The sequence below is a fragment of the Oncorhynchus clarkii genome, chromosome 16 (genome assembly GCF_045791955.1).
Source record: "Oncorhynchus clarkii lewisi isolate Uvic-CL-2024 chromosome 16, UVic_Ocla_1.0, whole genome shotgun sequence".
Lineage (NCBI taxonomy): Eukaryota > Metazoa > Chordata > Actinopteri > Salmoniformes > Salmonidae > Oncorhynchus > Oncorhynchus clarkii.
The window spans coordinates 11118237-11132377 of record NC_092162.1 but is presented as its reverse complement, the minus strand read 5'-3'; the positions used below and the strand labels follow the sequence as shown (position 1 = coordinate 11132377).

General features: G+C 46.7%; 1 protein-coding gene across 1 annotated transcript; it reads right to left on the bottom strand.

The window, feature by feature from the left end:
* Positions 1 to 6448: 6448 nt before the first annotated feature.
* LOC139367447 (endothelial PAS domain-containing protein 1-like) lies at positions 6449 to 12331 on the bottom strand. The gene is made up of 9 exons (XM_071105657.1): positions 12129 to 12331; positions 11488 to 11654; positions 10973 to 11271; positions 10764 to 10848; positions 8615 to 8715; positions 8131 to 8294; positions 7818 to 7924; positions 7548 to 7719; positions 6449 to 6695 (listed from the first exon to the last, which is right to left on the bottom strand). Exons 1-9 carry the CDS (start codon positions 12152 to 12154, stop codon positions 6647 to 6649), a joined length of 1170 nt encoding a protein of 389 aa, XP_070961758.1. The 5' UTR covers positions 12155 to 12331; the 3' UTR covers positions 6449 to 6646.
* Between the last annotated feature and the right edge of the window lie 1810 nt (positions 12332 to 14141).

Genomic DNA, 14141 nt, shown 5'->3' with positions numbered 1-14141 from the left:
CAGTGGAGTGTGAGGGACCTGGGGCCTGGTGGAGCTCCAGGAGCCTGGCTCTTGCCTGATCAGCCTAGCCCAGCCACAGCTGCCTTTCCAGGGTTGAGAGAAATGTGATATGCAGAAGGTTAATGTGCATGTGGACAGAGGGGGGGTGGGGGGGTTAGGGTGCCCCCAGCAGATCATTCAGACTACTATGCTGCCTCCATCTGGCCACCATAGTGTATTACACTGCCCTGTAAAAACACAATAGTAACAGCTGATAAGAGGAGCATTGACACCTATTAGCCACTAGATGGCTCCAGCAACCCTCCAGCACCTGCTGATGCTCTCAGCGCAGTTTACATTTAGATTTCAGTCATTTAGCAGACAAGCTTATCCAGAGCGATTTACAGGAGAAATTACAGTTGAGTGCCTTGCTCAAGGGCACATCGACACATTTTTCATCAAGGGGATTCGAACCAGCAACCTTTCAGTTACCCGCTGGGATACCTGTCGCCCCGACTCAACAGTCTACAGTGTCTTCCTCTAATCATATCAAAGCTAACTTTATTTTTCACAGGTGTAGATCTTACTGTGAAACGCTTACTTACAAGCCCTTAACCAACAGTGCAGTTCAAGAAGAGTTAAGAAAATATTTACCAAATAAAGTAAATAATAAAAAGTAACACAATAAAATAAGAATAGCGAGGCTATATACAGGGGGTACCGGTACCGAGTCAGTGTGGAGGCTATATACAGGGGGTACCGGTACCGAGTCAGTGTGGAGGCTATATACAGGGGGTACCGGTACCGAGTCAGTGTGGAGGCTATATACAGGGGGTACCGGTACCGAGTCAGTGTGGAGGCTATATACAGGGGGTACCGGTACCGAGTCAGTGTGGAGGCTATATACAGGGGGTACCGGTACCGAGTCAGTGTGGAGGCTATATACAGGGGGTACCGGTACCGAGTCAGTGTGGAGGCTATATACAGGGGGTACCGGTACCGAGTCAGTGTGGAGGCTATATACAAGGGGTACCGGTACCGAGTCAGTGTGGAGGCTATATACAAGGGGTACCGGTACCGAGTCAGTGTGGAGGCTATATACAAGGGGTACCGGTACCGAGTCAGTGTGGAGGCTATATACAGGGGGTACCGGTACCGAGTCAGTGTGGAGGCTATATACAAGGGGTACCGGTACCGAGTCAGTGTGGAGGCTATATACAAGGGGTACCGGTACCGAGTCAGTGTGGAGGCTATATACAAGGGGTACCGGTACCGAGTCAGTGTGGAGGCTACATACAGGGGGTACCGGTACCGAGTCAGTGTGGAGGCTATATACAAGGGGTACCGGTACCGAGTCAGTGTGGAGGCTCTATACAAGGGGTACCGGTACCGAGTCAGTGTGGAGGCTATATACAGGGGGTACCGGTACAGAGTCAATGTGGAGGCTATATACAAGGGGTACCGGTACCGAGTCAGTGTGGAGGCTCTATACAAGGGGTACCGGTACCGAGTCAGTGTGGAGGCTATATACAAGGGGTACCGGTACCGAGTCAGTGTGGAGTCTATATACAAGGGGTACCGGTACCGAGTTAGTGTGGAGGATGTATATAAGGGGTACCGGTACCGAGTCAGTGTGGAGGCTATATACAGGGGGTACCGGTACCGAGTCAGTGTGGAGGCTATATACAGGGGGTACCGGTACCGAGTCAGTGTGGAGGCTATATACAAGGGGTACCGGTACCGAGTCAGTGTGGAGGCTATATACAAGGGGTACCGGTACCGAGTCAGTGTGGAGGCTATATACAAGGGGTACCGGTACCGAGTCAGTGTGGAGGCTATATACAAGGGGTACCGGTACCGAGTCAGTGTGGAGGCTATATACAAGGGGTACCGGTACCGAGTCAGTGTGGAGGCTATATACAGGGGGTACCGGTACCGAGTCAGTGTGGAGGCTATATACAGGGGGTACCGGTACCGAGTCAGTGTGGAGGCTATATACAAGGGGTACCGGTACCGAGTCAGTGTGGAGGCTCTATACAAGGGGTACCGGTACCGAGTTAGTGTGGAGGCTATATACAAGGGGTACCGGTACCGAGTCAGTGTGGAGGCTATATACAAGGGGTACCGGTACCGAGTCAGTGTGGAGGCTATATACAAGGGGTACCGGTACCGAGTCAGTGTGGAGGCTATATACAAGGGGTACCGGTACCGAGTCAGTGTGGAGGCTATATACAGGGGGTACCGGTACCGAGTCAGTGTGGAGGCTATATACAGGGGGTACCGGTACCGAGTCAGTGTGGAGGCTATATACAAGGGGTACCGGTACCGAGTCAGTGTGGAGGCTCTATACAAGGGGTACCGGTACCGAGTTAGTGTGGAGGCTATATACAAGGGGTACCGGTACCGAGTCAGTGTGGAGGCTATATACAAGGGGTACCGGTACCGAGTCAGTGTGGAGGCTCTATACAAGGGGTACCGGTACCGAGTCAGTGTGGAGGCTATATACAAGGGGTACCGGTACCGAGTCAGTGTGGAGGCTATATACAAGGGGTACCGGTACCGAGTCAGTGTGGAGGCTATATACAGGGGGTACCGGTACCGAGTCAGTGTGGAGGCTATATACAAGGGGTACCGGTACCGAGTCAGTGTGGAGGCTATATACAAGGGGTACCGGTACCGAGTCAGTGTGGAGGCTATATACAAGGGGTACCGGTACCGAGTCAGTGTGGAGGCTATATAAAGGGGGTACCGGTACCGAGTCAGTGTGGAGGCTATATACAGGGGGTACCGGTACCGAGTCAGTGTGGAGGCTATATACAGGGGGTACCGGTACAGAGTCAGTGTGGAGGCTATATACAGGGGGTACCGGTACCGAGTCAGTGTGGAGGCTATATACAGGGGGTACCGGTACCGAGTCAGTGTGGAGGCTATATACAGGGGGTACCGGTACCGAGTCAGTGTGGAGGCTATATACAAGGGGTACCGGTACCGAGTCAGTGTGGAGGCTCTATACAAGGGGTACCGGTACCGAGTTAGTGTGGAGGCTATATACAGGGGGTACCGGTACCGAGTCAGTGTGGAGGCTATATACAGGGGGTACCGGTACCGAGTCAGTGTGGAGGCTATATACAAGGGGTACCGGTACCGAGTCAGTGTGGAGGCTATATACAAGGGGTACCGGTACCGAGTCAGTGTGGAGGCTATATACAGGGGGTACCGGTACAGAGTCAATGTGGAGGCTATATACAAGGGGTACCGGTACCGAGTCAGTGTGGAGGCTATATACAAGGGGTACCGGTACCGAGTCAGTGTGGAGGCTATATACAAGGGGTACCGGTACCGAGTCAGTGTGGAGGCTATATACAAGGGGTACCGGTACCGAGTCAGTGTAGAGGCTATATACAAGGGGTACCGGTACCGAGTCAGTGTGGAGGCTATATACAAGGGGTACCGGTACCGAGTCAGTGTGGAGGCTATATACAAGGGGTACCGGTACCGAGTCAGTGTGGAGGCTATATACAAGGGGTACCGGTACCGAGTCAGTGTGGAGGCTATATACAAGGGGTACCGGTACCGAGTCAGTGTGGAGGCTATATACAAGGGGTACCGGTACCGAGTCAGTGTGGAGGCTATATACAAGGGGTACCGGTACCGAGTCAGTGTGGAGGCTATATACAAGGGGTACCGGTACCGAGTCAGTGTGGAGGCTATATACAAGGGGTACCGGTACCGAGTCAGTGTGGAGGCTATATACAAGGGGTACCGGTACCGAGTCAGTGTGGAGGCTATATACAAGGGGTACCGGTACCGAGTTAGTGTGGAGGCTATATACAAGGGGTACCGGTACCGAGTTAGTGTGGAGGCTATATACAAGGGGTACCGGTACCGAGTCAGTGTGGAGGCTATATACAAGGGGTACCGGTACCGAGTTAGTGTGGAGGCTATATACAAGGGGTACCGGGAGCGAGTTAGTGTGGAGGCTATATACAAGGGGTACCGGTACCGAGTCAGTGTGGAGGCTATATACAGGGGGTCCGGGACCGAGTCAGTGTGGAGGCTATATACAAGGGGTACCGGTACCGAGTTAGTGTGGAGGCTATATACAAGGGGTACCGGGAGCGAGTCAGTGTGGAGGCTATATACAAGGGGTACCGGTACCGAGTCAGTGTGGAGGCTATATACAAGGGGTACCGGTACCGAGTTAGTGTGGAGGCTATATACAAGTGGTACCGGGAGCGAGTCAGTGTGGAGGCTATATACAGGGGGTACCGGTACCGAGTCAGTGTGGAGGCTATATACAGGGGGTACCGGTACCGAGTCAGTGTGGAGGCTATATACAAGGGGTACCGGTACCGAGTTAGTGTGGAGGCTATATACAAGGGGTACCGGGAGCGAGTCAGTGTGCGGGGGTGCAGGTTAGAGGTACATCCCCTCTTCTCCTCATATAACCCATATATCCCATTCATCTGATCTGACAACACATCAGAACTGAGGAAAGTAGTATGGAGCATGACTACAGTGTTTCATTTGTCTAGTCCAGGTTTTTCACATCAGTGCAGGTTGAGGGAAGTAGATGAAGAAAGTAAAATACAGTAGATTGTTGAGACTAGGGCTGTCTACAGTAGACTATTGATACCAGGGCTGTCTACAGTAGACTATTGAGACTAGGGCTGTCTACAGTAGATTATTGATACCAGGGGTGTCTCAGTAGACTATTGAGACTAGGGCTGTCTACAGTAGATTATTGATACCAGGGCTGTCTACAGTAGACTATTGAGACTAGGGCTGTCTACAGTAGATTATTGAGACTAGGGCTGTCTACAGTAGATTATTGATACCAGGACTGTCTACAGTAGACTATTGAGACTAGGGCTGTCTACAGTAGATTATTGAGACTAGGGCTGTCTACAGTAGATTGTTGATACTAGGGGTGTCTACAGTAGATTATTGAGACTAGGGCTGTCTACAGTAGATTATTGAGACCAAGGCTGTCTACAGTAGATTATTGAGACTAGGGCTGTCTACAGTAGATTATTGAGACTAGGGCTGTCTACAGTAGATTATTGAGACCAGGGGTGTCTACAGTAGATTATTGATACTAGGGCTGTCTACAGTAGATTATTGATACTAGGGCTGTCTACAGTAGATTATTGAGACTAGGGCTGTCTACAGTAGATTATTGAGACCAAGGCTGTCTACAGTAGATTATTGAGACCAAGGCTGTCTACAGTAGGTTATTGAGACCAGGGGTGTCTATATAGATTGAGACTAGGGGTGTCTACTGTAGATTTTTGAGACCAGGGTTGTCTAAGGTAGATTATTGAGACCAGAGGTGTCTTTGTAGAGGGAAACTACAGTAGATTATTGAGACCAGTGGTGTCTATAGTAGATTGAGACAAGGGGTGTCTCTGTAGAGAGACGCCACAATAGATTATTGAGACAAGGGGTCGCTACAGTAGATTATTGAGACTAGGGGTGTCTATAGTAGATTATTGAGACTAGGGGTGTCTATGGTAGATTATTGAGACTTGGTGTGTCTATAGTAGATTGAGACCAGGGGTGTCTCTGTAGAGGGATGGGTCTGAAATATAGGAGGTAGAGGGAGTGTGTAACGCATCAGTGTGTGTGTGTGTGTGTGTGTGTGTGTGTGTGTGTGTGTGTGTGTGTGTGTGTGTGTGGGGGGGGGGGGGGGGGGGTGTAGGACGGTTGAGAGGTGAAGAGTTGAAAAGGTTCCCACGAGAACGCCCCAGTTGAATGTCTCTTTGCAGGAAGTTGTGGTTTCGTTTCGTGTCTGTCTGTCTGTTTGTTCACATCTCAGATGGACCTCCACTTGGCCTCAGGTGTGTGTGTGTGTGTGTGTGTGTGTGTGTGTGTGTGTGTGTGTGTGTGTGTGTGTGTGTGTGTGTGTGTGTGTGTGCGTGTGTGTGACACTGCAGTCAGGTGGTGTCGCCCCATATGTCATGTGACGAAAACCTCACAGGATGTATAGCCTAGTTGTATGCTGCGTTCTGAGTTATCAGAAGTTCCGACTGGGAAGTTTCTCTTGAACGACCCTCTAAATCGAAAATGTTGTTTCCAGAGTTGCGAAATTTCACCACTGACCTTTGACCTTTTCAACCAAAAGATGACGACAAATCCGTTTTTGACAACTACAATATGGATAATGTAGCTTATCAAGCTAGCAAAAATCGTATTGGTTGAAAAATTGTTTCGACCAAAAAACACATGAATGAAACAAAGTTGCATTTCCCGACAACACAACTAGGAAACAGGAAGCTCTGACGAGCACCTGAACACAGCATGAATTCAGAAAGGGCAGGGAGAGGTCGTGATGAAATGAGAAGGGGAAAACTGTTGCATAACGTTAGTCTAAACCCAAGACTTCCTGCGTCTTTGATTATAACCTTCGCTCAACAGTTTATCAATCACAAACCACAGGCCAAAGGCAACAAAAGCATTGTACACTGCATTTGCAGAAGTGGATATAATTATTTATTAGCAAACAGTCTTAATCACATTAATATCTTCACAGTGTCTGTTTCACAATATGTAGCTACAGCTATACTAAATAAATCTAAGATTTTATGTAGAAAATGCAGAATTGTTATATAGAATGAAAAATGTCCTTCCTGAAAGAGGTCCAGGGAGGGGCTAGAGGTTACTCCCCTCAGTTCATCTGGCCCAGAGACAGAAGCTGAGTTGGCTCTTCAACACCACTAAAACACACACGCACACACACATACACGCTGTCCTTAGACACACACACGCTTACAGCAACATCACACGTTGTGACATAGTGGCAACAATGCTACAGCTACAATGCTGTCTCTTTAAACATTATCTCTACAATGCTATCTCTTTAATATTATCTCCACAAGGTTATCTCTTTAACATTGTCTCTTCAATGTTATCTCTCTAAACATTATCTCTACAATGCTGTCTCTTTAAACATGATCTCTACAAGGTTATCTCTTTAACATTATCTCTGCAATGCTATCTCTTTAAACATTATCTCTACAATGCTATCTATTTAACATTATCTCTACAATGCTATCTCTTTAAACATTATCTCTACAATGCTATCTCTTTAATATTATCTTTGCAATGCTATCTCTTTAACATTATCTCTACAATGCTGTCCCTTTAATATTATCTCTACAATGATATCTCTTTCATATTATCCCTACAATGCTATCTCTTTAATATTATCTCTACAAGGTTATCTCTTTAATATTATCTCTACAAGGTTATCTCTTTAATATTATCTCTACAATGCTGTCCCTTTAATATTATCTCTACAATGATATCTCTTTAATATTATCCCTACAATACTATCACTTTAATATTATCTCTACAATGCTATATCTAATATTATCTCTACAATGTTATCTCTTTAATATTATCTGTGCAATGCTATCTCTTTAATATTATCTATACAATGGTATCTCAAATATTATCTCTACAATACTATCTCTTAAATATGATCTCTACAATGCTATCTCTAAAATATTATTTACAAGACTATGGCTACAGCATACATAACGTGAACACTCTGTGGCCCCTCCTACCTGAGGATGTATGTGACACAAGCGACGAAGAGTGGCGGTGAGGGTCTAGATTGGTGTGGCTGCGTTGGGCGGGGTTTGGAGATGACAGCACTGTGAGTCTCTGCCCACATGTACCCTCCCCCTCTAACCAACACCCTGTACACCCCACTCACTGACTGACCCTTAGAACACACTGGAGGGGGGGGGGGAGCATCTTGTTAGTGCCTCTAATACAGGACATACGGGTGTGTGTGTGTGTGTGTGTGTGTGTGTGTGTGTGTGTGTACTCACGGTTCAGGTGGCTTTTGGTCAGAGTGTGTAAGTCCAGAGTGTGACACAGATCATACATAGAGACACCCAGCAACTCCTCTGGACGATAACTTAACAACCCAGTCACCCTACAACACACACACACACACACACACACACACACACACACACACACACACACACACACACACACACACACACACACACACACACACACACACACACATACAGATGATGGTTTTGTGTATATTTTATGTGTGTTTGTGGGAGTGCGTATGTATCTGTATGTTTGTGCATGCGTGTGTTTGTGTGCGAATCTGAGTGTGTGTGTTACCTTTGGTCACAGTAAGTGAACCTCATGTCCATGCTGTGATGGCTGGTGAAGGTGTGTGTGTGTAGGAGTGTGTGTGTGAGGGACAGGGGCTGGCAGGTGAAGAGCACACAAGTAAGAGAGGGTCCTGACACACACACCTTCAAACACCCGCGACACTGCAGCACCTAACAAAACAACAGTAACACATACACACACATAAACACACACACACACACACACACACACACACACACACACACACACACACACACACACACACACACACACACACACACACACACACACACACACACACACACACACACACATACACACACATACACACACATAAACACACACATTTAACTGGAATTTACAAATGGTAAATACACCTTTTTCTAGTCACCAAAAATATGTTGTTTGTCAACTCTATCCCGATGACATGCCACAGGGACAATTTGGCACGAAAGGTGTAACTAAAGGTTTATTTGAAGTTAATCTTCACCCTCCAGCCGGCTGATCTGAGGTTGACAGTTCTTCCTCTGTGAGTCACTGTACACTTCATCCTCATCAGAAAGTCTCTCAGTCCTCCACACCCGCTCCGCCCTGGAAGTACAAACACAATACAACCATCACACAACTATCACACAACCATTTCACAACTATGACAAAACCATTTCACAACTATCACGCAACTGTCTCACAAACATCACACAGCGATTTCACAACTATCAGACAACCATTTCACAACTACCACAGAACCATTTCAGAATCAATTATTTTGTAAGGAAATACCATACCTAGTCAGTAAAAGCAGAACACACCCCTAACACACATTCAGTTCCAGTCAAAAGTTTGGACTCATCTACTCATTCAAGGGTTTTATTTTATTTTGACAATTTTCTACATTGTAGAATAATAGTGAAGAAACCAAAACTATGAAATAACACATATGTAGTAACCCAAAATATATTTGATATGTTAGATTCTTCAAAGTAGCCTCCCGTTGCCTTGATGACTGCTTTGCACACTCTTGGCATTCTCTCAACCAGCTTCACCTGGAATGCTTTTCCAACAGTCTTGAAGGAGTTCCCATATATGCTGAGCACTTGTTGGCTGCATTTCCTTCACTCTGCGGTCCAACTCATCCCAAACCATCTCAATTGGGTTGAGGTTGGGTGATTGTGGAGACCAGGTCATCTGATGCAGCACTCCATCATTCTCCTTCTTGGTGAAATAGCCCTTACACAGCCTGGAGGTGTGTTGGGTCATTGTCCTGTTGAAAAACAAATTATAGTCCCACTTAGCGCAAAACAAACGGCTGGCGTATCACTGCAGAATGCTGTGGTAGCCATGCTGGTTAAGTGTGCCTTGTAAATCACTGACAGTGTCACCAGCAAAGCACGCCCACACCTCCTCCTCCATGCTTCACGGTGGGAACCACACATGCAGAGATCATCCGTTCACCTACTCTGCGTCTCACAAAGACACAGTGGTTGAAACCAAAAATCTCAAATTTGGACTGATCTCAGACCAAAGGAAAGATTTCCACCGGTCTAATGTGTATTGTTTGTGATTCTTGGCCCAAACAAGTCTCTTCTTCTTATTGGTGTCCTTTAGTAGTGGTTTCTTTGTTGCAGCAATTCGACCATAAAAGCATTCAGTTGATGTTGAGATGTGTCTGTTACTTGAACTCTGTGAAGCATTTATTTGGGCTGCAATTTCTGAGGCTGGTAACTCTAATGAACGTATCCTCTGGAGCAGAGGTAACTCTGGGTCATCCTTTCCTGTGGCGGTCCTCATGAGAGACAGTTTCATCATAGCACTTGATGGTTTTTTGCGACTGCACTTGAAGAAACTTTCAAAGTTCTGACTTTCATGCCTTAAGGTAATGATGGTCTGTCGTTTCTCTTTGCTTATTTGAGCTGATCTTGCAATATGGTCTTCTCCAAATATGACTATCTTCTGTATACCAACCCTACCTTGTCAAAACACAACTGATTGGCTCAAAACCATTCATTTAAAAAAAAAAAAAATTATTTAACCTTTATTTAATTAAGAAGGAAATAAATTCCACAAATGAACTTGTAACAAGGCACACCTGTTAATTAAAATGCATTCCAGGTGACTACCTCAAAAAGCTGGTTGAGAGAATGCCAAGAGTGTGCAAAGTTGTCATCAAGGGAAAGGGTGGCTACTTTGAAGAATCTCAAATATTAAATATATTTTGATTTGTTTCAGACTTTTTTGGTTACTTCATGACTCCATATGTGTTATTTCATAGTTTTGATGTCTTCACTATTATTCTATGATGCAGAAAATTGTAAAAATTAAGAAAAGCCCTTGAATGAGTAGGTGTGTCCAAACTTCTGACTGGTACTGTATATGTACAGATGTATGATCTTAATTTGAGCCAGTTTGCTACAGAAGGATAACAATTGTTCATCAACAGGAAATATGGATTATTATGTGGATTCTAATTAATGGCCATTGTTTGTAGGGGTTGATACATTTTTCGTTAGGTCAAATTAAGTCTGACATTTTAAAATGGAAATTGCAAACTTTATAAATGTTTTTACATCTCCAGTACACTGCAGGACAATTATAATCAACAAAAGAGTAATCAAATGAAGATCCTACATCTGTTTACACACCTGCAGTGAGGTCAAGGTTGTCTCTGATTTCCTTATGGTCAGAGGGGTGTGTGAAATCATATATGCTATGCCCCATCAACTCCACCTGGAGAAAAACATTCATATATAAATCACTCAGTTTGTGTGTGTGTGTGTGTGTGTGTGTGTGTGTGTGTGTGTGTGTGTGTGTGTGTGTGTGTGTGTGTGTGTGTGTGTGTGTGTGTAAGTACCTGAGTTAAACCCATGTATTCTCTGATGTTATCTGACAGGTAGATCATGTCTCCTTCTGTCGTTACCACGACGACAAAGCCACCCAGAATCCTCAGGTATAGATCTGTCTCCCCCATCTCCTTCTTTCGCTCCTCCCTCCTCTCCCCGAGCTCCCTGTCTCCCGCCTCCCTATTTCCCTCTGCCCACCTCTCTCTCCCTCCCTCCTCCCTCCTCTCCCTCGTTTCCCTCTCTCCCTCCTCCCTCGTTTCCCTCTCTCCCTCCTCGTCCCTCCTCTCCCACGTCTGTCGGTCAGCGAAGCCTAGGATAAAGAGACATAAACAACATGACTGGGTGTATGTATTTGTTTGTTTGTGAGTGAGTGAGAGAGTGTGTGTGTGTGTGTGTGTGTGTGTGTGTGTGTGTGTGTGTGTGTGTGTGTGTGTGTGTGTGTGTGTGTGTGTGTGTGTGTGTGTGTGTGTGTGTGTGTGTGTGTGTGTGTGTGTGTGTGTGTGTGTGTGTGTGTGTGTGTGTGTACCAGAGAGCAGTGTGTGTATGCGTAGGTAGCTGATGGTTAGTCGTATGATGGAGGGTTTGTCTAGCTGTGGGCGGAGGGAGGAAGGGAGGGGGAGGAGTTGAGACATGTCAATCAACACCTGAGACTCTGCTCTCCGCCTAGCCCTCGCTGCTTCACAACTCATTATCCTAAGGAAGAGAGACAGAGAGAAAGATAGAGAGAAATAGTACAATGATAATGACAGTGTGTGTGGTGGGGTGCATGGTGGGTAAACTCTTCATACCCTACTTCTAAGGCACACCACAACACCCGCTTTCTATGGAGTTCCCATTAATGCCTAAAAAGTGTTGACTAGGCACATGTCGACCGACTGGTTGTCTTGTGGCATGAAAGACTGAGTCAAAGGTTTCCTTGAAGATTGAATAATAAGGAAACACAGTGGGATTCATTTTCTACGGTATTTTCTGCTCGTCTTTATCAAGGGTGCCAGCAATTTTGGACCTGAGTGTATTCTCAAATACACATTGCAGTTACTCCAGCACTATGAATAAGATAATGTATCATTTCAAAACATTCACATTAGTGAACTGATTCTCTATTTTTAGTTGTGATATTAAACGTCTTTTCTGCACTACGATCTGAGGTGAAGCTAAAAATCCTACCTCCTCCTCTCTCTCTCCGGGGTCATGCTGTGTAGAGATGGTGCTCTCTGCTCTTCTGCTCCAGATTTCGTAACACAGTTTTCACTCACACCAATCAATAAATGAAAATAAAAGTTTAATAAAATCTACTAAATGTATTAGTCCGCTCCGTTCGGCTGATCTGATGGTAGACAGCTGTCGTTTCCTCCACTATCCACTTGTGACTGGCCCCTACAACCCCAACGCGTGATAGGTCAATTTACTAGGATCCTGCCCCAAAACACACCTTAACATGGTTCATCCACACACGTGTGGAAACACCCTGTGTGTGTGTGTGTGTGAGATAGAAAGAGAAACAGAGCTAGACAGAGAGCAAAATAACCCTAGAGTTATGCAGTTATGCTGCCCTCTACTGTCAGTACTGATGTGAACCTGCAGCATAACAGGGTGGTTGTCAGGAATCTGGACTTCAATCTGGAACACAGAGGTAGACAGAGAGTTCTAGATGGATAGAACCAGTTTTAGCATGGACATTGCCATCGGGGCCTTCCACCATTTTAAAGTGGTCAACTGGGTGGGGATTCCTTTGGGTTGGGAGTGATCAGCCAAAGAGCAGAGCATCGTCTTCTTCTTCAAATTGGGCTCTCTGGTTTGTAAATGTCTTTAAACTATATCACCGCCACCTAGTGGCCACAATAAAATTAATTACACACAATATTTGTTTCAGGACTCCACCATTGTAGGTGGTGGTGAATCCACAATAGTAACTTAATGCTTTTTTCAAACACAAAATAAAAAACTTTAAAATGGAGATAGCCTGAATGGCACTGCCCATGTTGTCACAGACACCATAATGGCACAGATACAAAAATGAGTCCTCTTTTAAAACCTTCCCTCGGTTTACAGAAGAAGAAACTCAAGCACAATTCATATTCTCCCCCTCTCCTCCTGTATCACCCTCTCCTCCTCTATTCCCCTCTCCTCCTGTATCACCCTCCCCTCCTCTATTCCCCTCTCCTCCTGTATCACCCTCTCCTCCTCTATTCCCCTCTCCTCCTGTATCACCCTCCCCTCCTCTATCCCCTCTCCTCCTGTATCACCCTCTCCTCCTCTATTCCCCTCTCCTCCTGTATCACCCTCTCCTCCTCTATTCCCCTCTCCTCCTGTATCACCCTCTCCTCCTCTATTCCCCTCTCCTCCTGTATCACCCTCTCCTCCTCTATCCCCTCTCCTCCTCTATTCCCCTCTCCTCCTGTATCACCCTCCCCTCCTCTATTCCCCTCTCCTCCTGTATCACCCTCTCCTCCTCTATTCCCCTCTCCTCCTGTATCACCCTCCCCTCCTCTATCCCCTCTCCTCCTGTATCACCCTCTCCTCCTCTATTCCCCTCTCCTCCTGTATCACCCTCTCCTCCTCTATTCCCCTCTCCTCCTGTATCACCCTCCCCTCCTCTATCCCCTCTCCTCCTGTATCACCCTCCCCTCCTCTATCCCCTCTCCTCCTGTTTCACCCTCTCCTCCTCTATTCCCCTCTCCTCCTGTATCACCCTCCCCTCCTCTATCCCCTTTCCTCCTGTATCACCCTCTCCTCCTCTATTCCCCTCTCCTCCTGTATCACCCTCTCCTCCTCTATTCCCCTCTCCTCCTGTATCACCCTCCCCTCCTCTATCCCCTCTCCTCCTGTATCACCCTCCCCTCCTCTATCCCCTCTCCTCCTGTATCACCCTCTCCTCCTCTATTCTCCTCTCCTCCTGTATCACCCTCCCCTCCTCTATCCCCCTCTCCTCCTGTATCACCCTCCCCTCCTCTATCCCCTCTCCTCCTGTTTCACCCTCTCCTCCTCTATTCCCCTCTCCTCCTGTATCACCCTCCCCTCCTCTATCCCCTTTCCTCCTGTATCACCCTCTCCTCCTCTATTCCCCTCTCCTCCTGTATCACCCTCTCCTCCTCTATTCCCCTCTCCTCCTGTATCACCCTCCCCTCCTCTATCCCCTCTCCTCCTGTATCACCCTCCCCTCCTCTATCCCCTCTCCTC